Raw genomic sequence first — 27,798 nt, forward strand, 5'->3', positions numbered from 1 at the left:
AAGACTGGAATACTTACTCTAAATGAGAATTCGAGGTTTTCTCCGCCCCAAACTTCCATTCCTGTATCGTAAGACCCCAGGTATTCAAAATATTTCTTACTCACAGAAAACAGCCCACCAGCCATGGTTGGAGACCTAGAAGCGTGTGAATCATAATTCAAGGTAAGCGGCAGGAAACCATCACAGTTAGTTGAATCCCTTCTCACCACAAGCCTGGAGTCCATTCATCCATATAAGCATACCCTGAGTTCACGTTCTGGGCCTGGTGCTGAACTGGGCTGGAGGCACAGACGTGCCCCATAGCCCCTGCCCTGGGGAAGCTCACAGACATCTCACCAGGCAAGCACAGAGCAAGGTGTGGGATGACTAAGGCCAACCTAGGGCCCAGCGGGAATGCAGAAGCAGCCATGAGATGCGGAGGGGGGCGGGTAGAGCTAAGTTTCTCGGAGGAGGCATGGTCTGCAGCACAAAGGGAAGTTAGCCAAGAAGAGGCATGGAATGGTCCTCCAAGAAGACAGGAGCATGAGCAAAGGCCCAAGGGTGAGAGAAAGCCTTGTACTTCTAGGAGCACAGACAACAAGGAGAGATGAGAAGAGAGAGACCAGGTTCTAAGAGGGTGGCAGAAGTAAGGGTGTGGTGGCCTTGCTCGTGCAGCCCTCACAGATGTCCTTTATGGGCCAGTAGAGGCCACTCTGGCATCTTAAAGCTCCCCAAGGGCTTGAGCCTCTCCTGCTGGAATGGCCTCCCCTGCAGGACCCACACGGCCAGCTCTGGCCTGCTGCCTCAGCCAGCCCTGTTTCCTCCCTTCCAGGTTCATCTAGGAGATGGCACTGGTTTCAGAAATGGCCCAAGGCTTCCATCCTACCCCCGCAGAAAGCTATAGCGTCAACACACCACAGAGATGCAGAGGAATACATTTAAAAATGGGGAAATTATAACATGAAGAGCCTAACAGTTCAAAATTTTAAGATCCTCCAGTAGTGCTTCCAGGCCTTGACAAAGTATTGGCTTTTCCTGCACTCCAAGCTCTGGGCCAATGAGAACAGGACAGCAAGACTATGGAAGAGAAGGTTCTAGGCTACAAAGCATTTTCATGTGTGTTCATCCTAAAGGCTAGGAAATAGGTAGGTGGATATGCTCATACCTATTTCACAAGTGAGAAAACTGAGGCCCAAGGATATTATGGGAGGGGAAGGATAGCTGGCCACAGTGTCCCTGAGCATGTGCATGCGTGCGTGCATGCGTGTGTGGCGGGGGGGGGCAGTTTGTGTCAGCATCACAGGCTGCATATGTGACGCTTGATATGATCCCTCCTACTTGGTGTCTCAGTTTCCAAACCTGTTAGATGAGGGGTTGGGCAGGATGCCGCCCCTCAGGGCTCCCGTAGAAGCCTACATGTCATCCTTGAGTCGTCCTCCCCTCATTCCCATTCAATTCCTCCCAATTTTCCCACCACAAAGTCTCTGGAGTCCACCATGTCCCTCCATCTTCTCCTGCACCATCATCTCTAAGCTGGAGGACTGCAACGCCTCCCAGTGGTGCCCCTGCCTGCAGCTCCACCCCCTCCAGGCCCCCACCCCCCACCATGTGGCATCCAGCACAGATTTTAGAGAATGCAACAGGCTAAATAAGGTCACTTCCAGCTCAAATCCCTTCAGTGGCTTCTGAACACCCACAGTAAAGTCCAAACCCCTTTCCTTGGCCTTCAAGGCTGGATATGACTTGGCCCCATTCACCTCTCCAGCCCTGTCTCTCAACACCGTCTCCACAGTTGTTCCTCTCCAGCCAGCACTGGGTCATCTCAAGGTCTGGACTCAGGTGGAAGGATTCAGAAGGCCAGCTGCCAAACATGGGTGCAGATCTACGACACCACTTCTGGGTCAATACCCCAGTGATAAAGCTGAAGTCCAACCTCCACTGGCCTGACTCCCACATCTGTCTCCCATTTGGTGCTAAACTTGGAAGGAGAGGAAGAAGCCAGACTATGACTTCAACACCTCAAGAATGAGGGCAACCCAGCACCGCTTGAGCCTTCTCTTCTCAGACCCAGGCTCACCCACTGGCCAAAGCTGGACCCTGTACCCCCAGGTCTACTCATCCCCTGCAGCTCAGAAGGAGCCTGACAGTGTGTCCTCAAAATATTAGCCATGGAATCACCATAGCAAGTCCAGTCCTAGGTATATACCCCAGAGAACTGAAAACAGGCACTCAAACAGACAATAGTGTACCGCTGTTCACAGCAGCATTATTTACAATAACCAAAAAGTGGAAATAACCCAAGTGTCCATCAACAGACAGATGGATAAAGAAAATGTGGATGCATACACAATGGAATATTATTCAGCCATTAAAAGGAATGAAGTTCTAGAAGGACCTTGAAAATACTTTGTTAAGGAAAAGAAGCCAGACACAAAAGGATAAATATTGTGTGATTCCACTTATATGATGTACATAAAATAGGGAAATCCATAGAGATGGAGAGTAGAGTAGAAGTTACCAGGGGCTGGAGGAGGGGAGGAAAGGGAATTATTGCTTAACAGGTATAGAGTTTCTATTTAGGTTGATGAAAAAGTTCTGGAAATATGTAGAGGTGATGGTTCTACAACATTGTGAATGTGCCTGATGCTACTGAATTGTGCATTTAAAAAATGGTTAAAATGGTAAACTTTATGTTATACATATTTCAACACAATTTTTAAAATAAATTTTAAAATATATATATATATATATATATATATATACACCAATATAAAATCCACATATATAGCAATGATTTTTAATAAAAGTAAACAAATACTCTGGAAAAAGAAAAGAGAGGCAACAGCTAACCATCCCTCCTGAGGGCCTTCACTGACAAGTTGGCCAGATGCGTGCTCAGAGAAGTCAACCCCTGACCTGATGACATCGATGGGGGACCGCATGCGGATCCTCTCCCTCTCGGGAACCACGTGCCACGTGAACACCAGCCTCCAGTCGAAACCGCCAATCTGGGGCTCCCCAGCGTTCCCCAGGTACTCGAAGGTGTTCCAGTCGATCACATCGATCACAGGGCACACCACTGCCAACTCCTCTTCATGGATCCTGAAAACAGTCAGAAGAGCCTTCCACTAGAAGGAGGAACACCTGTCTGAGAAAGGCCTGCTTCTCTTATTCCAGGGGTCTACAGCCAAGTCAGCCCTGGCAGGTGAGCAAAAGGGGGCTGCTGGGCGGTGGGGGGAGGCAGGGAGCTAGGACTCTGGCCCTGATATGAAAAGTCCCACAGCTTTAATATTCTGATTCCATCTAGAGATATTCTGGTTAAATTTGAATCCCTCTATGAAAGTCATGATGTCAAAATTAAAGCTAAATTTTAAAACGGAAAGCACATTTTCAGTTTCTTCAAGACTGCAAGAGATTTCTTCATTTAATTAAAATGAAACATCTTCAAGTCAAGAAATAATTATCTCCCTGTGAACAGAGATGCGCCCAGACCAAAGGGTCTGCTTTGCAGTTAGAAAATAAATTTTAATCCTGCCTCTTATTTACTGTGTAACATTAGCATTGTCACTTAACTGCTTAGAGCCTGTTGCCTCATGGGTTACACTGGAAAAATATACCTACTCATAGGTTAATGTGAACTCCCTACGGGAATGTTTGTAAGAGGCTGGCAGAGAACCTGGAACTACTGCTATATTTTTCTTTTAACCTTTTTTATTATTAAATGTTACACGTAGTGGAAAATGTGATAATTTCCTTTTGCAAGCATCAGCTTGTGCGTAGTCTTCAGCAGTTCTCTCCACAATAATTCTTACAAGCCCAGCCATCCCAGCAGGCTTCCGGACTGTGTTTCTTTGCATTTGACAGCACACCAGGAAACATGAACTGAGACTGAACCACGTGTGAACGCTAGATTTCTCTGGGTTACATTTTGGGGGCAGTTCTCTAGAACTTGAGACCTATAAATCATTAACTTGTGACTTGCAGTCCAGCTGGTTGGAACCACGGGTAGTCTAATTTTTGCAAGAAAGGGAAAAACGGGGGGAGCCTGCACTGGAGTAAAGAATTCTAAATCACGGTTAGAGAACGTGCAGGCCCAGTAGCAGTGGTTACTGGGTCGTGTTTCCTGGCATCTTGTGAGCCAGGGACCAGGGATGCAAACATCCTGCAGTGTGCAGTCCAGCCCTACACAGCAAAGAATGGTTCTGCCCCAGATGTCAACAGCAGCTTATAAAATGCCAGGAGCACTACCCAGTTGATGTGACAACCAAAAACATCTTCCACTTCCAAAAGCCCCTGGAGGAAAGGGGCTACTGTGCCTGGTTGGGACCACCTGAGGGACAGTCTACACTCCAGTGTCTCAACTCTGGTGCACCCTCAAGTCTTCAGGGAGCTTCTGAAACATCCAGAAGGCCAGGATCTACCCCTCCAAATAGTCCAGGAGTTTTTAAGGTTCCCCAGTTATTTCTAAAGGGTAACCAGGGGAGAATCCCTTTGTCTCCAGGTATGGAGCAAGGACGTGATTATGGGGAATGCTGCCTCGCTCTCTCCAAAGGGTGGGACGGGGTGAAGTGGAATTCTAGATGGCATTAATGAATCAGCTGAAGGGGAAAAGTGCCCCTACCATGACTTTAGACAGGCCTAGAGGCAGCCCTCTGTATGCACAGTTGGGGAAGGGGGGAAGGATGAACTCACTAGTCCGGGTTCCAGAGTGAGCACCTAGCTGTCACTATGTTCTAAGTAATCTCAGAGTCCATCACTGGCCTGAGGAATCCTGAGTCCTTTCTGCGGGTGAAGCTCACCAGAGCTGAGCGGGAGAAAGAGGCAGCAAAGGACCGGGACAGCAGGAAGTGGCAGAGCAGAGCTCAGTCTCATGCAGGAACAGAGGCGAGGGGGTCCCTAGCTCTTTCAAACAGACCCTGACAACCAAGCGTTGGATGCCAAGGGAGAGCAGTTTGCCAAATGCACAGACTCTGATCCTCCAGCCCTTCACCCACTCCACAGGGAGGGGACCAAACAGAGACCCCCCAGACTTTCCTCTCCCACCCGGAGGAGCTCTGGGCTTGCCAGCTCAGCTCCTGATGCTGAATCAGTAGGATGGAAAGGGAAAGAGAGAAGAGAAGAGAACAAAAGTAGGCCGAGGGGTAGATGAGAAGGTGAGTGTAAGAGACTGTGGGACAGCAGAGGAAATATCCTTGAAGACACAGCCATATTTATACTTTCATGACTCTATAAAAAATATATTAAAACAATATTTTATGACTATATTGGTAAAAAGACAAACAATCCAGGCTAGATTCATTATTCTATATTCATTATTATGATATTCATTTTCCATTCTGATTTTAAAAGAAATTAACATAAAATTTTTTTGGGGGGGTCCCTTAAAGTTTCATGGGTGGGCCGTAGGTATTGTAGGTACTGCATGTAATAAATAAGTCAGCCCAGCTTGAAGGAACGACACCAAAATGTATACCCTCCAGGAGTGCAATTCTGTGTGACTGATCATATTTTTTTCTTGGTTGATCATACTAAGTTTTCTACAATAAACGTGTATAATAAGCAGTAATAAAAGCAAACACTCATCTAGGACCTCCCACATGCTGGCATGTTCTAAGCACTGTCCGTGTATTAAGTCATTTAACGGCCTCCACAGCCCCAGGAGGTAGGGACTGTTACCACGCTGTTACCAGGGACAGAGGCTTTGCCCAAGGGGCATCTGAGCCCAGCACCCCTGCCTCTCATGCCAGTTTGGTCAGGGCCCCCGCCTCCCCCCCGCCCCCCACCGACGGTCCACGCACCTCTGCAGCAGCGGCTCCAGCCACCCTTCGTGGCACTCGCAGTGGCAGTCCAGGAAGGTCAGCACGTCGCCCTTGGCCGCGGAAGCCCCCAGCAGCCGTGCCCGCACCAGGCCCTCCCTCTTGTTGGCGCGGATCAGGCGGACCTTGGGCAGCCTGGCCAGCTCGGAGGCCAGGCGTTCCTTCAGGTGCTCTGGGGAGGCAAGCGGGACACTGAGGGTCACCGCCACACATCCCCAGCCGCGTCCTTGAAGGGCCTCCCTGTTCCCAAAAGAAGACTAAGTAGACACGAGCCTCCTTTGCTCTGCACCAGGGACGTGCTCACTGCACCCAGAACCAAGGCTGGAAGCCCCTGAAGGCCAGGGAGGCTGAGGTGGAGGATTCCAGAACCACCAAATGCTCCCGTTCAAAACACACGCACATTGAACTGTACTCCTGAAATGAGTGAATGTGTCATGTGGATGTATCTCAACAAAGCTATTACCTCCCAAAATTACCTTGACTTGTAAACATTTAAATAAAAAGCACAAGAACCATCCAACCACGACTTTTCCAAAAAATTGTGTTAATATAAACTTTGTTCATTTATGTTAATTATGCAACACATCATAAAATTTTAATTTATATGGAATTATATTAACATAAATTTTATTTATAATACAATTACGTTAACACAAATTTTCTCAGAAGTACGTTTCAGTTGACACAGTAATAATAGTAACAATGGCAGCCAACATGAGAAAGCCTGCTGTGCTAATTACAGTCCAAGTGATTCATAGAACTCACATGAGTCTCATAACAACCCTATGAGGTAAGTACTACTACTGTCCCCATTTTATGAATGAGAACATTGATGGCAGAGAGGCTAAGTGACGTGCCGAGGTCCCAGACAAGCGAGCTGAGGAGTCATGATGTGAACCCAGGGACTCTGGCTCGAGTCTGCAGGCTTAACGCTGCCTCCAGAGCTTTCTTCCACAGCTGCCCATCCTTGTTAAACAAATCCAAAACTTGTCAGGAGGACATGCTTATCCCATTTTGTAAGAGAGGAAATGAGTCCTTAAGAGTTGAAAGGATGTGCCCACAGCTAGAACTGGCCCCAGGACTCCCAACTCCACACACAGGCTCTGGGACTAGAGGTCCCGATTCATGCCTCTCGATGGGTAGGTGGAGGCAGGTGAGAACCAGTCAGGTAAAATAAAAATGAGAGAATCTCCCCACATCAACATGGGCTTCATCTCAAAGTCCCCCTCAATCATCAGTGACGGGAAAACTTTGTATAATGTTCTCAGTTGCTTTGTTGTCTGTGAAATGTTTCCCTAAGTACTCTTGATACTCAAACAAGAAACAAAAAACATTCATTGGTTGATTTTTTTTCAACCCTAAATATAACTGCATATAAGCTAATGGCAGGAATAAGGGAGGTGACTTCCCAAGCAAAGCTAATTAGTGGCAGTGCCCAGGGAACACACAGGAAAACTGTGGTGCAGCCACCCAGCACTCAGGATGGGTTTGGTCTGCATCAATTTTCTGTCTGCCTGAACTGTCTTCCCCAATCCTGGAAGGCGCTGACATCCCTCATCAGCTCAGACTGACCCTGCAGGAAGGGTGGGAGGAGGGGGCAGGGCAGGACTTCTTACCTCCAATACACGCTGAGAGGGGCATCCTGCTGACTTTACAAATTACCACGATGGGGAGGGGAAGTCCTGTCCCCCCACAGTCTTGGCCTTACATTTATGGGAGCACTGAGCTGTACTGGGCTGTATTCCTGTCTGCTGAGCAGCTGCTTGATCCCATAAAGAGAAAATAATCTGATATTTGCTTCTGAATGAATACACTTCTGAAACGTTTTTGGCACTCTGCCGTTTTTTAAATAGTTCATAAAAGCTGAAGTTATCGCTGAACAAGTGCCAGCAATGGGCCAGGCCCTGACGTAGCAAGCTACCACCTTCATCTCATTTAATCCTCAACAATGACCCTGAAAGGTAAGAACTACTATTATGCCATTTTACAGGGCTGGAAGGCAAGGTTGAAACTGGTTAAGCTCCTTGCTCAAGGCTATACGGCTGCAAAGTGCTGGAGCTGGGATTCTAGGCTATGCGGCGTGACCCAGAACCAGCGTCTACACAGACATATTTAAAACCCTGGGAGGAAAGGAAATGGAGATGCACGCCTACTATAAGCTGGCTGCTACGTGAGGTTCTGTCCTACACATGATCTCATTTATTCCTCACCACAAGTCTCTGGTATTAGTGTAGATAAACCCATTTATAGATTAGAAACTAAGGCTCAGAAGACAAGTGACTTGCCCAAGGTGCCATGACGGGTTATGGTAAAGCTCGCCTAAGACCCCTGACCACAGAATTCAGCACCTTGTAGGCTACACTAGGCCTCAACCCCCAGTCTGGCTTGCCTGCCGCCATGGGGAATGCCAGCTGTCCCCTAAGACTCACTCTCCCCATGCTTTTCAGCTGAGCACATGGACACCCTCCATAGAGACGATGTTCCTAGCCTCCCTCACAGGTAGGTGTGGCCAGGTGACACTGTTTTACTCAGTGGGACTGAGGGCAACTTCCAGGTGTAGCTCCCAGTCCCCTTGAAACCCTCCTGCTGACGGGAGTGAACAGGAGGTGAAGACCCAGCCTGGGCTATGCAGACAGAGGCAGTGCACCATCCTCGAGAAGAAGGAGACTTAGGGCAGGAGGAGCTGGGCCCTAATAGCGCGGAGGGGCCACACCTGCCCTAGACTATTACCCCAGATTTGTGATGTGAGCGAGAAATCAATTTTTATCTCATGTAAATCACTGTTATTTTGAGTCTCTGTGAGAACAGCCCGGCACACCCACCAATTAGGACCTATACACCAGGCTCTGAAGTCAGACAGACCAGCCTCAGAGCCTGAAGCAGCAGATGCCCAATAAGCAGTGGCTCTACCCTGATGGGTGGTCCGGGGTGGTGATTTGGTTTGAAACAGGCTCTAGCAACCAAGCCCACAGCTCTCCCTCTTGCAGGGCCGTGACATTTCCCCTCACTTCAGCTTAGCTGCCCTCACGTCAGCTAGTGGCCAAAGATGTGCTGGCTGACTACCGCTCCATGGACAGGGCTAACCCCAGCCAGGCAAGGCCATGGCAGTCCCTACGCCCCTCCCCCTTCCATCCGTGTCCACCCCCAACGTCAGCCTTGCTCCACAGGGCAGCACAGTTGAGTCCCCAAGACCTAGCGACGTTCCAGCTCTCCCAATAGCCCTCAGGCGGCTCCCAACAGGCTCCTATTTAAGCTAAACCCCTTAGATTGGCCTCCGAGGCCCCACCTGATCTGGCCCCACCCACCCTGCAACCTCATCCCCCAGGTCACCCTCCACCAGCCGGTGGTCTGACGCGGAGAATGGCTGCTGTTCCAGCTTCTGCACCTGCTGCTTCCAGCCCGGCCCCTCTCCCCAGACCTTCACTGCGCTGCCTCTCTAGCTTCTGGCTTAAAGGCTACCTCCTCAAAGAGGCCTCCCTGACCTCCACCCGCTAGAGTAGGCCTGGTGCCCAAGCCCCACTCGCTCTCCTGTTCCCAGTATTCTTTCAGAGCACTTCCTACTCGTGCTGTAGTATAGTATCACGTTCCATTATGGTATGCTATGTTATACTGTGTTGTACTATGTGATGCATATTATGTTATGTTCTTTATATGTTTATTGACCATCTCCACCCACCTCTCTAGAATGTGACTTTTATGAGAGCAGGGATTTGTCTTGTTTCCCACGGAATCCCCAGCGCCTTAGCACACATTCAGAAAACGTTCACTGAATCATAAAGGGCCAGCCTTGGACTGCAGTGAATTGCTGGATCCCAGGTCACTGGTTAGGTCTGTAGGGACAACAACCACCCTTTCAATGGAATGCCTCTCCCTGGCTTCAGTTCTTCTGTCTAGGCTGCCCCTTTTTGATCTCATCCCAAACTCAACGTGTTCAAGGCCAAATGCCCCCCTTCCCCTGCCAGACCTGCCCCTCCTGCCCTAAATGGCTTTTCTAGCTCTGGGACCGCATCACCCTTCACCTGGAGACCCAAGCCGGAAGCCCGAAGGTCCGCCTCACACCTCAGCCAGTTTCTGGGCCTGTGGATGCCACCTCCCGGGTACCCCTCCTTCCACCCGCCTGCCCTTGCCCTGCCCTCCCCTCCCACCCGACTCCAAGCCTCCATCTCCCACCTGGGCCACCTCCACAGTCCCCTGGCCTCCCTGCAGAGCTCCCTAGTACCCCATTCTCCACACTCCAGCCTAGAGGGATTCCCCAAAGAGCAAAACTGGTCTCCTGCTTGAAATTCTGCCTTGGCTCTCCCTGCCCTCAGGACAAAGCCCCAACTCCTCAGCCTCGGGTCGAAGGCCTGAGCCCTCTCCCCCCACCCACCCCCGTTCATCTCTTGCTACTCACTGCAGCAGCCGGCCCTCCATCCTTCCTGAACTACTTGCAGATCCTACACAGTCCACACAGCACTGCACCTCTAAGCCTTTCCATATTCTGTGCCCTCCACTTGAAACGCCTCCCTCCACCTTTGCTGTCTGCAAACCCAGCCTTCAAGATTAAGGTCAACCATCCCCTCCTGAGCACCCAGGTGGGGTGAGTCCCGTAGCACCGTGTGGTAGAGCCCTCTGCCATCACATCTGCCTCCCCCCACCTGGCTCTGAACTCCCTGAGGGGAGTGGCCAGCCACACAGGGGTGCAGGAAGCCTGTCCTTCCAGGCCTGTTCTATATGTCCCACGTCACACTCTCGCTTCCGAGGCACAGCCACAGAAGGGCAGGCTCTTCCAAGAGCCCACGTCAGGGGCTCACCTCGATCGCTGTAGTCATCTACAAGGATAACTTCTTCTAGCAGGGTGTCTGGGGATGTCTCGAGGACACTGTAAACTGTCCGAAGGAGAGTTGACCAGGCTTCATTATAAAATGTTATGATGACAGATGTCGTGGGCAATTGATCATAATTGTATTTCTTCTCTTTGCACCTGCGAACACAACACAACTTCAGGAATCAAGACCCCACTGTTGACTGTATGTACCAGGCCCAGGCTGGTGCTGGGGATGGAGTGATGAAAGGGACGTAGGTCACGGTCCTGGGGCCTCCCCCTGGGGAATGGCAAATAGCTGCTGGGATGTTCCAGAGTCCCCCGTGTTCCATTAGGAGACCCAGCAGATTCTTTAAAAAGGTTTCAAATACTTAACGAGCTTGAACTGCAGATGCTGTTTTTAAGCTTTAAAGCAATTTTCAGATTTGTGCAACATGCAAACTCAGCAGAATCAGAAGGGAGGGGGACTGTCACTTTTCCCCGCCCAACAGCTCTCCCATCTGTCCACGCCTTTCCAATCCCACTGAGGCCTTTGCTCAGACTGCGCCCTTTCCTCCCTTTCCTGCTTGGCACACTCTCTGTCCTCTTTCAAGAACTCACCCCGCCTTCTCTGGAAAAGTCTGGGGACACCTGTGTGGGGCAGGTGCTCGCCCCTCCTTGCTCCTACAGCACCTTGCCCACGTCTCCGTTTCAGCAGGTGTCACTCTCCGTGCTCCAGAACTCACCACCACTTGAGTCTCCCCCTACCTTCTCCCAGCACCTTTCCTACTCTGCATCCCAGCAGGGGCTATGCTTTCAAAGGTGATGCACTGAATGCATAAACTGGAACCATGGCTAGGATGTGTGAACATTCCAGGAAGGGCTCTGTAGAGAACACTGACTACCCCCCAGCCCCCATACCACTGCCACCACCCACCCTCCCGTTCCATTCTGAGGCAGTCTTGTGGTGAGGAGGGCGCTGAGCCCACCCATCTCTCTGGGGTTAGGGCTTGGCTGGCAGTGATAAGAACCATTTAGCTCCCTCTTTCTTTGGTAGGGTTTTCTGTTACTTTGCACAGAAGGTTCCAGGTTGACACAGAATTCTCTCCTCAGAGTAATGGATGACAAACTCCCAGTGTCATCCCAGGGAGTAGGCAGTGCCTGGAAATCAGGACATGGCTGACAGCAAGATAGGGGAGGAACAGAAACCCACAAGGGACACCAGAAGGACCAGGGTTTGAAGGCTGGCCTGGCTAAAGGCCAGACCAAGGGATGGGGTGGAAATTTGAGAAGAAGATAAATGTTGAGGCCTGGCCAGCCTCCGGAGGCAGAAAGGGAAGGTCTTACAGATAAGCTAAGTGCAAGATCGAAGAGATGGAGAACCAAGCAGGGTGAGGGGTGAAACCAACATCTATTGACTATCTACCACGTGCCAGGCACTGTAGCAGTGGGACCTGTATCAGTCAGTCACCGATCATTTCCTCATCGCCTACTATGTGCCAGGCACATAGGCAAAGCCCCTGCTTCCCAGAGCTTACAATCAGGGGGACAATAATCAAATAAGTAAACATATCAATAATTTCAGAAAGTTAGGGTGCTATGAAGAAAAGGAGGGGGATGAAAGAGAGAGCAACTACAGAGGGGAGTAGGAAGGGGGAATGGAGGCAACCACAGAACAGGTAATCAGGGAGGGCCCCTCCAGGAGGTGACATTTAGGATGAGGCCTGAATAATGAGGGACCCAGTCCCACAAAAAGCAGAGGAAAAGCCTTTTGTGTACACAACTTATTTCTTTTTTTCTCCTTTTATTTTATTATGAAAATTTTCAAACATGCAAAAAGTAGAGAGAACAGTATAAGAAAGTCCTGTGACCCTTTCACCTAACTTCAGTAGTCCTTAACACATGGTCTTGATTCATCTTTGTCTTCACCCACTACCCCCATCCCAGACTAATTTTAAGCAAAACCCAGCATACCACAGCATCCATAAATATTTCAATATATATATCTAAGGGATAAAGATTCTTTTCATAATGAACACAATATCATTGTAACACTTTAAAAGTTAGCAATTCCTTAGTGCTATCACATCTCCAGTCTATAAGCTTTCATCAAAATTAATGGTGTGTCTTCCAATGGTTGGAAGACACACCATTCTCTTATGAACCAATAAGAAAGACAAATGCTACCAATCATAACTGCAGAATGCTCTGATTTTAAGAGACATCCTAATTTCAGAAATGTTTAAATATTTTTTTTAAAGTGGCTTAGAGCAGCGGTACCCAACCTTTTTGGCACCAGGGACCGGTTTCGTGGAAGACAATTCTTCCACGGATAGGGGGTGGGGGGTGGAGATGGTTCAGGCGGTAATGCAAGCAATGGGGAGCAGCAGATGAAGCACCGCTCGCTCCCCTGCCGCTCACCTCCTGCTGTGCGGCCCGGTTCCTAACAGGCCCGGGGTTTGGGGACCCCTGCCTTAGAGGGAATTCCCTGGTGGTCCAGTGGTTAGGACTCTGCACTTTCACTGCTGAGGGCCCAGGTTCAATCTCTGGTCAGGGAACTAAGATCCCACAAGCTGCACCACGTGGCCAAAAAAAAAAGAAAGAAAAAATGCCTTAGAATTGATGAAATGTAGCACTTTATTTCACTCTCAAAACCTCTTCCTACGTTAGCATTCACTGTTCCTATTTTAAAGACAAGGCTGAGAGGCGGGGTAGCCTGGACAGTTCTCAGAGTGCCTGCAAGTGTGTATGTACTTGGCTGAACTCCTTGTGTCCCTGTGCGATCTTGTCACAGGGTTCTGGCTCGTGCCTTTGACCCTGCGGGAGGCTCAGGTGGGCCATCAGAATCTAAACAAAGATCCCTACATCCCCTCTCCTCAACCAGCCCTCCCTCCTACCAAGAAACAGGAAATTTCTCCTCTCATCCCTCTCAGGGTCTTCTAAGTAGCTCCAGGTCCCTTTTCCTAAGCGCCAGGACAGTTTCTGTAGAGGGCTCTGAGGCTACCCAGGCAGCAGCCCAGGCTCTGCCATCACTGGGGTGGCCTTGCCACATGAATAGGCTTATCTGAGAGTCTCTGAGAGGGGCTGGCTCTTCTCAGCCCCCTTTACATTCTCATGCCTGCTTCATCTGTAGGCTGGAGGCATGACCACGCTGGTGCCCTGAAGCGATAAGGCATTCCCATCAGCCTTAGCCAGCAGGACCTGAATTCTTGGACACGCTGGTCTTCTGAATCACGGAAGTGATTACTTAGCGCTGTGCTCCACAGAGGGGAGTCCAGCCCATACTCAAGGGGAGGAGAATTAGGCTCCTTCTTTTAAAGGGAAGACTATCAAAGAATTTGTAGGTATATTTTAAAACCACCACACATGAACAGAATGCAGCAGGAGTAAAAGTATGTGGCTTCTAAGACCAGGTCATAAGACACCGAAGGTTCCTCTTTGTTCCCTCCCATGGACCATCCAATCTGGGGAAAGCCAGCCACTGTGTAGTGAGGACACTCAAGTGTCCCATGAAGAGATCTATGTGGAGAGGAACTGAGGCTTCTGACAGCCAGGACAGCCCAGACAGACTTTCCAGCATATGATGGGCCATCCTAAAAGCAGATCCTCCAGCCTCAACAGTCCCAATCAAACCTTGAGATGACAAAAAACCCAGGTAGCATTTTAACTACAATCTCATGAGAGACTCCCAAGCCAGACCACTCAGATAACGCACTCACAAATCCTTGACCCACAGAAATTATGCGAAATAATAAACGTTTATTGCTGTTTTAAGTCATTAAGTTTTATGGTCACACATGCGCTGAAATAAATCGCAAGGAAACTATCAGACAGGCCTGAATTGACATTTTATAAACCAACAGGCCTGTACTCTTTTAAAAAACGTGACTGTCCTAAAACACAATGAGAGTCTGAGGAACCATTTCAGACTAAAGGAGACTAAAGAGGCAGGACAACTAAATGTCCTACTTGATTCTCAATTAGATACCGGGTAAGGAAGAAAAAAGTTGCTCTAGAAGTTGGGACAGTTGGAAACATCTGATATTGTATACATTTCCTGAATTTGATAACTACCTTCATGGTATCATGAGAGAATGTCCTTGTTTTTAGAAAATACACACAGAAGTAACAAAGGATAAAAGATTATTATCTCTGTAACTTATTCTCAAATGTGTATAATATTATAGGATACATATAGAAAGAGAAAAATTAAGTAAATGTGGCAAAATAATGAGTGGGTCTAGGTGAAGGATATAGAGGATTTTGGCTATTCTAGCAAATTTTCTCTAGGTTTGAATTTTTCAAAATTAAAAGTTTAATACAAAAAGAAGAAAAGAAAATTTTTAATGTTGCAAAGGGTGTACCCAAACACCAAGCCAATTCTGACCTATACGTATCTCAATCTTAGTGGCCCTGTCCAAGGCCCTCTCCTTTCTCACTCATTCCCACTTCTACCAAAACAGCTGCCCTCTGAGGATGTGGAGGAAAAAGAACACTTGTACACTGTTGGTGGGAATGTAAGTTGGTGCAGACTGTGGAAAACAGTACGGACATTCCTTGAAAAACAGAACTACCGTATGACCCAGGAATTCCACTCCTGGGTATATGTCTGAAAAAACCCAAAAACACTAATTTGAAGATACATGCACCCCAAATATTCACAACACCATTATTTACAACTGCCAAGATATGGAAGCAACCTAAGTGTCCATCAACAGACAAATGGATAAGAAGATGTGGCAGAGGGTTTCCCCGGTGGCGCAGTGGTTGAGAGCCTGCCTGCCGATGCAGGGGACACAGATTCGTGCCCCGGTCCGGGAAGATCCCACATGCTGCGGAGCGGCTGGGCCCGTGAGCCATGGCCGCTGAGCCTGCGTGTTCAGAGCCTGTGCTCTGCAACAGGAGAGGCCACAACAGTGAGAGGCCCGCGTGCCGCAAAAGAAAAAAAAAAAAAGATGTGGCAGATATATACAATGGAATACTACTCAGCCATAAAAAAGAACAAAATTTTGCTATTTGCAGCAATGTGGATGGACTTGGAGGGCATTATGCTAAGTGAAATAAAATAAGTCAGACAGAGAAAGACAAATACTATATGACATCACTTATATGTGGAGTCTAAAAAAATACAACAAACTAGTGAATATAACAAAAAAGAAGCAGACTCACAGATACAGAGAACAAACCAGTGGTTATCAGTGGTGGGGGGGTGCAAATTATTGGACGTAAGATAAGCTCAAGGATGTATTGTACAATATGGGAAATATAGCTAACATTTTGTAATCAATCTAAATGTAAAGTAACCTTTAAATTTTGTATAAAAATCTGAATAAATTTTAAAAATAAAATAGAACAAAATAAAAGAATAAAAAGTCAGAGACAAAAATTGTTTTAATTAAAAAAATGTTGATGAAAACAAAAACAAAAAACAGTTGCCTTCCTCCAAATATATGTTAGAGCAAAAAGAAAACACACACATATATGTATAAGAATATTAATAACTATGTCTGGATTTAATATTCTCTGAGTACTAGACAGGGTGCATAGAAAAGCCACCACAGCCCACTAGAAGCATCAGAAAGAACTGCTTATACTACATGAAAAAAAAATGTGTTTTTGTGAAACTAAAATTAAGATTTTTTTATCTTTAAAAATAAGGTAAAGCTAAAATTTAGTTTCACATATGCACCAGTCCAAAGAGAAATGAGTAGAAATAAGGACAATGAGGTTTTCAAACATGAAATTTATTCAATTTAAACGAACTGTCCTTTAGTTTGAAATCACATCCTTACTGTTTTGGATTAAAATTTATTTCTTCTCATGATGGGAGTAAATAGGAGAACAAGACAAGCTCTGTTTGACCAAATAGAGTTCGGACTGTATGTCAGCCCCTCCTCAGTGTTTTTGTTTATGTGTTTTCACTGCTGTGCAAAATCCAGAAGTTCAAGGGCACTGTTCTCAAATGTCCAGGTGGGCTATTTGTGTGCTCTGAGATTACAAGATACCAATTTAGCAATATACACTCAGAGCTTTCTTTTTTTATTATTATTAAACATTTTTTATTTTTGGCCACGCTGCGCTGCATATGGGATCTTAGTTCCCCAACCAGGGCCCTCAGCAGTGAGCGCTTGGAGTCCTAACCACTGGCCCCCCAGGGAATTCCCTACACTCAGAGCTTTAAAATGTTCCTCTTCTCATTCATCTCATATCAATACATCTAAGAATTTCTCACCCAAGTGAATAATCAGAGATACCCTGAAGGAGGCTTGTCGTAAAAATTTTTCTTTGTAACATTATTTATAATAGTGAAATTCTGTAAACAATTTAAATGTCGGAGGATAAACATTCACGGTTGCATGAAGAAATGCTACATGGCCATCCAAAGCCATGTTTTCAGAGAATATTTAGCAATAAAAAAAGGATGGCCACTCTCTGACGTTTAATCAGAAAAGCAGGGTACAGATCTATAAACAGCATCATGTCAGTTCTTCGAACAACAAAGTGTGTGTGCATGCACTCACACATAAACAGTAAACAATAGAAAGAAATATGCCAAGAATGTTAACAATGGTGATCTCTGAGCAGTGGGATTATCACTGATTCTTATTTAATTCTTTATATTTTTCTGCATTCTAAAATTGTTCTATAGGGCTCCCCTGGTGGCGCAGTGGTTAAGAATCCGCCTGCCAATGCAGGGGACAGGGGTTCGATCCCTGGTCCGGGAAGATCCCACATGCCACGGAGCAACCAAGCCTGTGCGCCACAGCTACTGAAGCTGTGCTCTAGAGCCCGCGAGCCACAACTACTGAAGCCCATGCGCCTAGAGCCATGCTCTGCAACAAGAAAAGCCACTGCAATGGGAAGCCCATACACCACAACGAAGAGTAGCCCTGCTCGCCACAACTAGAGAAAGCCCACGTGCAGCAACAAAGACCCAACTCAGCCAAAAATAAATAAATTTATTTAAAAAAAATCGTTATATAATGAACATGCATCATTTTTATAATCACAAGAAAGATTTTTAAAATGCTGAATCATATTTCTTTAGCTTGCCATAGCAAATGTCTTCACTGAGTAATATTTAACATTCTGCCCTCTCCTTTTTTTGTTGTTGGCGTAGTATATTTTCTCCTTTGTTCTTTAAAATATCGCTTTACAATAGCCAAGACATGGAAGCAACCTAAATGTCCATCGACAGATGAATGGATAAAGAAGATGTGGTATACACACACACACACACACACACATATAATGGAATACTACAGCGACATAAAAAAGCGTAAGATAATGCCATTTGCAGCAACATGGGTGGACCTAGAGATTACCATACCAAGTGAAGTGAGTTAGAAAGAGAAAGACAAATACCATATAATATCATTTATATGTGGAATCTAAAATATGACACAAGTGAACTTATTTACAAAACAGAAACAGACTCACAGACATAGATAAAAAACTTATGGTTACCAAAGGGAAAAACGGGTGAGGGAAGGATAAATTAGGAGTTTGGGATTAGCAGATATAAACTACTATAAATAAAATAGATAAACAACAAAGCCCTACTGTATAGCACAGGGAACTATATTCAATATCCTGTAATAAACCAAAATGGAAAAGCATACATATATATATATAACTAAATCACTTTGATGTACACTAGAAAGTAACACAGCATTGTAAATCAACTATACTTCAATTGAAGAAAAAAAGAAGATAAAACATCCTTTAAAAGCATTCTCCTTCATGAAGTTCAATATATCCTTCCTGAATATCTCTAAATTTGCATCCAGGAAAAACACTTTCCCCTTTTCCTGGGTGATAAAAAGCTGTGCATCCTTCCATTAGGCAAGGGCAGCTATGCATCACTCAGGGTTCCACTTCTGCATAGGAGATAAAAGAGAGCTCAGAACCAAATTCACTGCTAAATCATAGTAAGCCATCCTTTCCTTAACTTTCTGGTATAATCCATGTGCTTTGTAAGGGCAGGGGCTGAACTGTGTTTTCCTCTGTATTTTCTGCATGCTTTGCAGAAAATACCTAGTAATACCTAGTAATAATAGTAACATTTGTTGAGTGCCTACTACATGATAGGCAGCGTGCTAAGCATTCTACATGCATTATTCCCTTTAGCCTTCAAAACAACCCTACTGGGTGCGGACTACCATAACCTCCACCAGTACAATATATGTCTATGTATTTTATGGATGTGAATGAATGGGTGCGGCAAATACTTCCAGGTCTTCTTTTATATTATATTTAGGTTATCACATAAACATCTTTAAAAAAATGAAAATTCATATCCTTTGGAGAACAGGCCAGGGAGGTCATAATATACATAGGTGTGTTTTATTGGCCCAGAATGCCTTCTCCTTTCTTCATCTTACTGCACTTTGCTCTTTCAGGAACCATGCCTCCTGCACTCTCAAGCTGTATGGTTTGTGCAAGGCTGGACACACACACACACACACACACACACACACACACACACACACACGCATACATACAATGTGTGTGCACACACTTGTGTATACATATGCACATATACACACCCCTCTGGGAAGGTCACATGCCCCTGGCCTGACCAATCAACATTTTCCTGATGAAATCAGTTGAGTCCCTGTATTCAGGGCCCAGAATAATCTGAACCCAGTTCTAATCTCAGACTGTTCTGTCATAGAAGTCAATATATTTTCTTTTATATTTAAGTCAGTTTGCATTGAGTTTTCAGTCACTTTCAACCAAAGAACCCTAACTAATAGAGAAAATAAGTCTTTTTTTAAAGTGAATATAGGACTTCCACTCAAGGCAGTATGAAAGATTTAAAATATCTGGGAACACCTCTTGGTAAAGGACACCCAAAAAATTCTTGATAAAATACTTTTAAAAAATCTTTTAAATGCATGGATCAGCTTACAAAAAAGTAAAAGAAGTCCTCAGAGCACAGGAACAACAAGGAAATCTATGAACCTGGATATTAGAGGTATCAGACAGAGCATAAAATAAGTATGCTGACTATGCTTAAATAAATAAAAGAGGACCTCAACTGAATGACAAAGAAACAAGAATGACAGACAAATTTAACTCAGTATAGACATCTCACAGCAAAGAGCAAGCCAGGGGACAGTGGAATACTATCTTCAAATGCCAAACTATCAACCTGGAATTATATACCCAACCAAACTATTTTTTGAGAACAAGAGCAAAATAAAAACATTTTCAGATAAATAAAACTGAGTGTTTACAACAATAACCTTGTCTACAGCAAGAAATACATGATATCTTTCAGGAAGAAGAAAAGAATCCCAGAAAGATCTCTGAGATCCAAAGATGACCATTCAGGAAAGAATGATGGGAAGAGAAAATGGTAAACATGTGGATAAATGTAAACGAATACTGCATTTTTAAAAATGTCTAATGTGTTGGTTTAAAAAGCAAGACAGAATTAAAATAGTGGAGTAAAATGACATACAAATTGGGAAAGAAGGTGATCAATGTTAAAGCATTCTAGGATCCATAGTTATCGATTAACTTTAGACTTTTTTCAGTTAAATATATACTTTCAAATTTACCACTAAAGCTTGGAAATAGATAACTGCCAAATTAATAGAGAGAGAAAAATGGAACCAGAAGGTTCTATGGGTTCAAAAAGCAGTATGGAAAAAAGGGAAAAAACATAGAAAAAGCATAACAAATAGAAAGCATAAGTAAGATGGCATAATCAAACACTAAAGTATCAGTAAGCACAGTAAGTATAAATGGACATAACTATCTAGTTAAAGTCAAAGACTGTGAGTCAGGATTTTTTTTTAATGATAACACAAAATCCAGCAACATGCTAATTAGAGACATGCCTAAAAGCTAAGTCACAGAAGAAGTGAAAATAAAAGGATGGGAGAAGGTATCATGAAAACTCTAACCAAAAGGAACATGTTCTGTTCTGTAGACTTAAGGTACTGATTCAAAGAAAGGACGCCACTCTGACAACCACGAGATGGGTCTAGGAAAAACTAATAAAATAGCCTCAGTTTACAACCTTGTCGGGGAAGCAAAGAAACATCAGTCTAATCTCCACATCATGTGTGATGTTTCTCCAAAGGTAATGTTAAGAGAACAGACAAGCAGGCTACCTCTCTGCAAAAAGAGAAATCTTAACCAACTCCCTCCTGCCAACCCCAGCAAGACACAAACACTTTCTTTTGCTGAATTACCTATTTAGAGCTATTTTGAGACTCTTTGCCATCCTAGCACCCAAGTCCTAGTCCTTAAACTCGGATACACACTCTGCAACTATAGCACTAATACGGCTAAAACCAGAGCAAGCGTTCAGGAAATGCAAACACCTGTGTGTATTATTTACACACTTTTCTAACCAGCGGTTCACAACTCCTTGGCAGTGGCAGAGAACAGCTGATGTTCACATGCGTGGCAACCCCATACATGTGCGGTGGAAATGCAGAGCCCCAAGGGCGCTGTCACTCCACCTTTCTCTCCTGCTAAAGAGGTCAGAATGCAAATGAGAATAACAGTATAGGATTATCTCAAGGCTTCCCTTATCTATGAAAACTAAAACTTCATGTAAGTATTGGTACATGATTACCCATCATCACTTGTGACACACCTTGTAACTGACTGTGATGTCACCACGAGTTTCATCTGCATTTGACCTGTTATCAGTCCCCACTTTGTCTAATTCTGGTATTCTCCCACAGCCTCAAAAGCACCCACCCTTAATCTTTGGAGCGAGAAATCCAAAGGCTCTAAGCCAGTAGTTTTCAACACTAGCTGCACATCAGCCTCAGCCTAGGCCCTACCCACCAAAACTCTATTTAACCATTCTGGGGAAGATCCCTCACATAATTTTTCAAAGTTCCCCAAGGCCACAAACCCAGCTATCTGGCTCCCCACTTTGGCCTGCTGCCATCTCACAGCGAAAGTTCCCTCTCCTCACTAGGCTCAAATGAGACGGTATTTGTGAAAGAGTTTTGCAAACCCTATACTTACTACACTACCATGCAAGAATTCCTTGTCATCCTCCTCCCTCCTCCTTTTCCTCCTCGATTCAGTGCCGTAACTAATAGAAAAAAAGCGATGCACTAATCTACTGGCATGTGAATTATTAGCCTCACAGAAGGGCCAGGGTCTACACCAAGTCTTGAAGAATTAGAGCCAATACTTCGAAGTGTCTCTATTAGCTACCAAGACTTGCAGATGCCAGAAGAACCAAGCCAAACAGTCCCTTGCCTATGATAACACACTGATCCCCTGTAGTGCAAAGACTTTGGTTAAAAACGTGTGTGGGCCTTTGTACATACTCATGCCTGAATATGTTCTCACCCACTTACCCGTGTGTATATTTTTCAGAATCTATTTCTATACCTGGAAAAGTCTAGAAGGATACACAGCAAAATGTTAATAGTGGTTCTTCCCAGGATGGTAGGTTTATGGATGATTTTTCTTTTTCTTTTTTTTTTGCTTCTCTGTATATGCAAACTTTTCTAGAGTGAACATGTATTGCTCTTATAATTAAAATTAACAGATAAATAATTGCTTCCATATCAAAAGGGAGGATGGAATAAAAGATCTGGGTTCTAGATCAGCTCTGCCCCAGATCTGTGTGTTACCTTGGGGGCATGGCTTTTCCTCTCTGGTTAGATTGGATGCTCCCTCAGGAACTTCCCTCCTATGACATTCAAGGATCCTAACCACACCTCTGCTTATTAATTAGTTCTAACCCTCCCCCTCACCCAGGACCCCGACTGTGAACTCATAATCTGCCATTCTGGTTTCTCAGGCTAAATCTCAACACCTTATTAGGTCCTCACACCCGTATGAACTATAATAAAAGTGAGTCTTCGTGAAAGGCCTTGACACTACTGGCTACATCTAAGTTATACCTCAAGGCCTGGCTGGGCTGAGACCGACACAGATGGAGCTCACCTTTCTCTCTAGGCAAGAATGACCCAATAGGCCTTGCTGCAGGAATTAAAGACAGGAGGCATTCACACTCCTTATCACGCTGGGTTTGGATTAACTTCCCAGGGTCATTGCAATAGCAGGATCTATAAGCAAATCCTGATAGGACACAGAGCAGCTGTGTCACCATGGAGATGGAACACCATACGCCCCACAGGTCATCCACAATGTTTCAAAGAGACTTCACAACCTGGGACAACAGAGGAAGTTGGAACCTGGAAAAGAAAAACTTTATGACCAATCCCTGGACGACTCTTAAAAGCAACCTCCTGAGTGTATTGTTGGCAATAGGGAAGGCAGGAAAAACTAATAAGAACTGAGTACACAGTGTGTTCCCAGGTGTTAGGTGTTTTATTAACTCCTAGGTTGTGTTATTTCTACTCATCCCCTATTTTGCCGACAGGGAAATTGAGGCTCAGAGAGGCTAGATAAGTTGCCCAACATCACAGAGCTGATGAGCAAAAGAGCCACGATTTTATTTCACATGAGCTGGGTCTGAACCCTGATTCTGACCTGAAAGCTTCCCCTAGACCTTGCCTCAGTGAGCACCCTTCGTGTTTCAAGGAGATAAACATATATTCAGCCATTTGGCTGAAGAGGAGGAACTACCACCAACCCCAACAAACAAAGCTCGACTCAAAAAGATAAACAGTAAAAGTGCCTAAGGTAAAAGCATAGGCTAGGCATGAGCAGATCCTGAAAAACAGCAGAGACAGTGAGGTGCAAATCCATTCAAACTTTGCCAGTGAGGGCAGAGGTGGGGCCTCCTCCTGCAGACATTCATGCTCTCTCTGACCAAGGACGCACAGAGCAGTTGCCTAAAATCCTGAAATCAGCACAGTACCATGGGGGCCAGGAGGGTCACAGTCCCCCAAGGCCAGTTCCACCACTTTCCAGCTGTGGGGCCTTGGGTGAGTCACCTGACCTCTCTGGGCCAATTTCCACACCTGTAAAGCAGGAGGGACAAGGAGCAGGGAGGAGTGGCAGATGCCTGGTAGATACAGGAGGTTGCCCACTTGGCTCCAGAACCCCCTCTCTGAGCCCTCTTTCCCTCAAAGTCTTTAAGGAGGGGGCTCCAGCAGGGACCTGGAAGATCCCTACCAAAAGAGGAAAGGAAATAGAAGGTCAGGAGGGCCATCCTCCACCTGCCAGCTTGTTCCCTTCTTACCTAAGCAGTGGGTACAACCCCTCCAGACAGCAGCTCCTATAGGAATTAGGCCTCTGACCACACAGGTTCCAGGACTGTGTTACCCACAGGAGTCAGCTCTGCTGGACCACAGCCAGAAGGAGCCCTTCCCAGCAGCCGCTCCTTCCTGACTTCCTCCACTTAAAGGTCAGGAGTACCAGAGAGAGGGCAAGGAGGCTTGCGACTTCCGACTTGCCCTTCCAGGCACCTTTCATCTCACCTGCCAGGCGGGCCCTCCCCTCCTGGTTGATTCATGGGCCCTGGTGCACACAGGTGCACACAGGTAAGTGAATGAAGCCTGTCTCGAACCCCACAGGTCCTTAGCTTCGCCAAAGCAGGACGTTACAGGCGTAACTGGACTGGGGGTGCCTTTGGACCCAGGAAGGGCACCCAAAGGGTCTCATCTGAAACCTGTCTGCAGATTTGTCAATTTCTGAGATTTTTCTATGTTCATTTTTTAAAACTTTCTCCCCCACCCCGCAGTATGAACACTTTCACTGCCCACTTCCGAGTGACTCAATAAGACGCGAGATCCCCAGGTCTTTCGAGACCCCGGTTCCACCTTGCCACTTCACAGCTGCAGAAACTGAGGCCCGGGGACTCCGAGGGCGGTGCTTCTCCCGCCACCTGGGGACTCACAGAGGGTTCCAGCGCTCGGGCAGGCGGCGGTGCAGCGAGATGCGGTCGCTGAGGTAGATGTTGATCTGGTGCAGCCGCACGCTCTCCTCCTGCAGCCGCAGCTCTTCGCCCTGCAGCTGCAGCCGCACTGCCTCGCCTCGCGCGCCCAGAGCGTCCTCCCGCACCGGCGGCCGCGGCAGAACCGGGTCTCGCCGCCCAGAGCGCGGGGTGCGTGGGAGTCCTGGCTCGGCCGTCCCGGCCCCGCGCCGCGCCCGCAGCACCGAGCCCAGCCCGGCCAGGGCCAGCAACGCCAGCAGTACCAGCAGCGCCTCCCGGCCGCGCCGAAGCCCTCGCGGGCAGCGCCTCCACGCCGCGCGCCCCAACATGCGCCCGCCAGCTGCGGCCAGCGCCCGGCGCGCCCCGAGGCGTTGGCGCAGCCAGCGACCCGGATCCCGGAACCGGCGCGCCGCCCCGCCCCCGGCCCGCCCCACCTGCGCCCCGCCCCCTTCCCGCCCCTCCTGCCTGCCGAAGGGGCGAACTTTTACAGGGTCCTCAGGAGGGCTCGCTGAGCCGTGCACCTTCTTGGTGGGCTGTGTGCTTTATTAAAAAGGTAACGGCCGTAAAACCCTCAGCTCAGCGCCTGGCAAGTCGTAAGCGCTCCGTAAATGTTGGCCGAATGCGCTGTGCAGGGCGCTATGAATTTCACTGCCATTATCTCATCTGACCCCTACACAGTCCAATAAGAGAGGTACATTTTACAGATGAGGAGACTGGGGCACAGTGAGGCTAATTTACACCGGGCTATCTCATGGAGGCCTGCAGGCCTACCGACCTAAGACATACTGCTCGGATCCCTTGAATAACAAACCCTCCTCTGGCTCCCTATTAGTCGGTAATGTTTCTTATTCCTCACTTTACAGACGCCTCCAAGAAACTTATCAAAGAAATGAACTATCCTCTCAGAAAAACACGCAAACACACCCATGACTGCACACACCCCAGGCCATCCCTTCATGTTAAGTAGCCCGGTTCCTGGCTAGAGGTTTCCTTTGGGAGGATTGGGAGAATGAGGAAGCCACAGGGGTGCCGGAAATATTTAATAGGGTCCAGACGAGAGTGAGGCATGAGGCTCTCTCCAAGGCAGAAAATTGAAGCGTGGGCCAAATAAGCCTCAGTAATCAAAATAAACAATATTTTTCAAAATCAAAATGAATGCAAAAAATCCATGACAACAAAACACCAAACTTTTAAAGGTAGAAAATCTAACCCTGTGCTTGCACAGCTCACTTCACTCACCTCACCCTAATCCCAGCCCTGATTCTATCTCTTGATTTTAGTGAGGATTACATGGATAAATACATATGTAAAAATTCATCAAGTTCTTCTTTAAAACCCATGCACTTGACTTATGAAAGTTATATCTCAATTTTTAAAAATAAAGAAATAAAAGAACAAAGAATAAAAAAAGGTGAACCCCTAGCCTCCAGGACAAGTGCTGAAGTCCTCAGCTTGACTGGAGAGACCCCCATAATGTGACTCCAAATTCTGTAATGCCTATCCCCCCAACCACTGGGGGATAGGGGAGGCATGGTTTCACTCCAGGCCTTTGCATAGGCTGTTCTCTCTGCTGGAAATGCCCTTCCCTACCTAGCAAACTCCTACCCATCCTTCAAGACCCTGCCAAAAGCCACCTCCTCCATGAAGCCTTCAGCAATTCCATGGTTTTTTAGGTAAACGTATTTAAAGATCACATCATCCTTTTGTGTATTAGTCAGGGTTCCACAAGAGAAACAAAAGCAGGAAGAGATATATTAAGAGATTTACTGCAAGAAATTGGCTTATACAATTGCAGAGACTGGTGAAGCAAGTCCAAAATCTATAGGGCAGGTCATCAGGAATGACAGGCTGAAACTCTCTGACATAAGCAGAAGCTACAATCCACAGGCAGAATTTCTTATTTTCTAGGGCAATCTCAGTTCTGCTCTTTAGGACTTTAACTTATTAAATCAGGCCCACCTAAACAATCTCCTTCCTTAAAGTCAGCTGATTGTAAATGTTAACCATATCTACGAAATACCTTCATGGCAACATTTACATTAGTGTTTGATTGAATAACTGAGGATTAAAGCCTAGCCAAGCTGACGTATCAAACTGACCATGTCTATTAGTTTCCGAGAATTGCCATAACAAACTACCACAAACTAGGTGGCTAAAAACAACAGAAATTTATTCTCTCACAGTTCTGGAGGCAATAAGTCTTATTAGCAGAGCCACTTTCTCCCTGGAGGCTCCAGGGGAGAATCTGTTCCATACCTTTCTCTTAGTTACTCGTGTTGCCAGCAATCCTTGACATTCCTTGACTTGTAGATGCATCACTCCAATCTCTGACTCCATGGTCATATGACATTCTTCTAGTGCGTTTGTCTCTGTGTCCCTTCTACTCTTCTTCTAAGGGCGCTGGTCATTGGATTTGGGCCACTCTAATGATCTCATCTTAACTTGATTACATCAACAAAGACCCTATTCCCAAATAAGGTAACATTCATAGGTATCAAGGATTAGGACTTCAACAGATCTTCTGGGGGGACACAATTCAATCCATATCACCATCATACTTTGTTACAGCCCTTCATACCCTGGCCTTGTAAAAAAAAAAAAAAAAAAAAAAAAAGAACGTAAAGGATTAAGAGTATGGGCTGTGGTCACTTTATGATCCCAGAAGTTGGTTCAGTGTCAGACACAGTAAGTGCTCAATTCATGGCTGGCTTTGTGTCTCACACTCACTTAAGTAGGCACCTGTTTGAACTCAGTGGGGAAGTACCTGATGGAGGGCACAGCCTGGTTAAGTGCAGAGAAAAGTTACTCCCAAAAGGTAACAAACATGAATTCTTTAGGTCTTCTTGCTGGAAGGGCCTCAGCAACTCAGTCTGGACGTTTTCAGAATCTGCTCCTAGAAATCCCAAGGGGAAACCATCCAGGAAAGTAAAAAGGAAGCTGACTGGACAGGGCTCCAGTTATTCTCCCTGAAACCAGAGCATTGACACATTTATTTGCTTAATCCTTTGAGCTTCCTTATTAGATCATCGCAGCCACGTCTCTAATTAACAGAGGACTTGGTAACCAGGCCAAAGGAAGTACGTTGTCCAGGCCCACAGCTGATCAGTAGCAGAACAGGAAATAGAACAGAATAAAAAGGTATGGTACAAACTGCTAGATGTCTGCCAATATCCAATCTTCTCTTTTTCCTTCTCTAGAATCCTTTTTTTAAAAATGTGTTTGTTTCTCTGGACCCATTGTCTTCCAAAATAAAGACTATTTCCCAGCCCTCCTTGCAACTAGGCATGGCCAAGTGACTAAGTGTGCCACCAATGGGCTATAAGTGGTGGTGTCAAATAGGGCTTCTGAGTAATGTCCTTAAAGGAAACTTCCTTACCTTTCTTTCT

At 46.2% G+C, this 27,798-nt stretch overlaps 1 protein-coding gene across 1 annotated transcript in view; it reads right to left on the reverse strand.

Moving 5' to 3' along the window:
* Positions 1-24,741, reverse strand: part of GALNT12 (polypeptide N-acetylgalactosaminyltransferase 12) — a gene marked incomplete at its 5' end in the record, with an annotated part of 38,888 nt that extends 14,147 nt beyond the window's left edge. The window contains 5 exons of the mRNA XM_082656979.1: positions 18-135; positions 2,896-3,081; positions 5,778-5,967; positions 10,589-10,758; positions 24,377-24,741. Coding sequence (XP_082513105.1) covers positions 18-135; positions 2,896-3,081; positions 5,778-5,967; positions 10,589-10,758; positions 24,377-24,741 — 1,029 coding nt within the window. The remainder of the gene's footprint in view (positions 1-17; positions 136-2,895; positions 3,082-5,777; positions 5,968-10,588; positions 10,759-24,376) is intronic.
* Positions 24,742-27,798: the final 3,057 nt, after the last annotated feature.

The sequence above is a fragment of the Grampus griseus genome (assembly GCF_964374135.1).
Source record: "Grampus griseus genome assembly, chromosome: 6".
Lineage (NCBI taxonomy): Eukaryota > Metazoa > Chordata > Mammalia > Artiodactyla > Delphinidae > Grampus > Grampus griseus.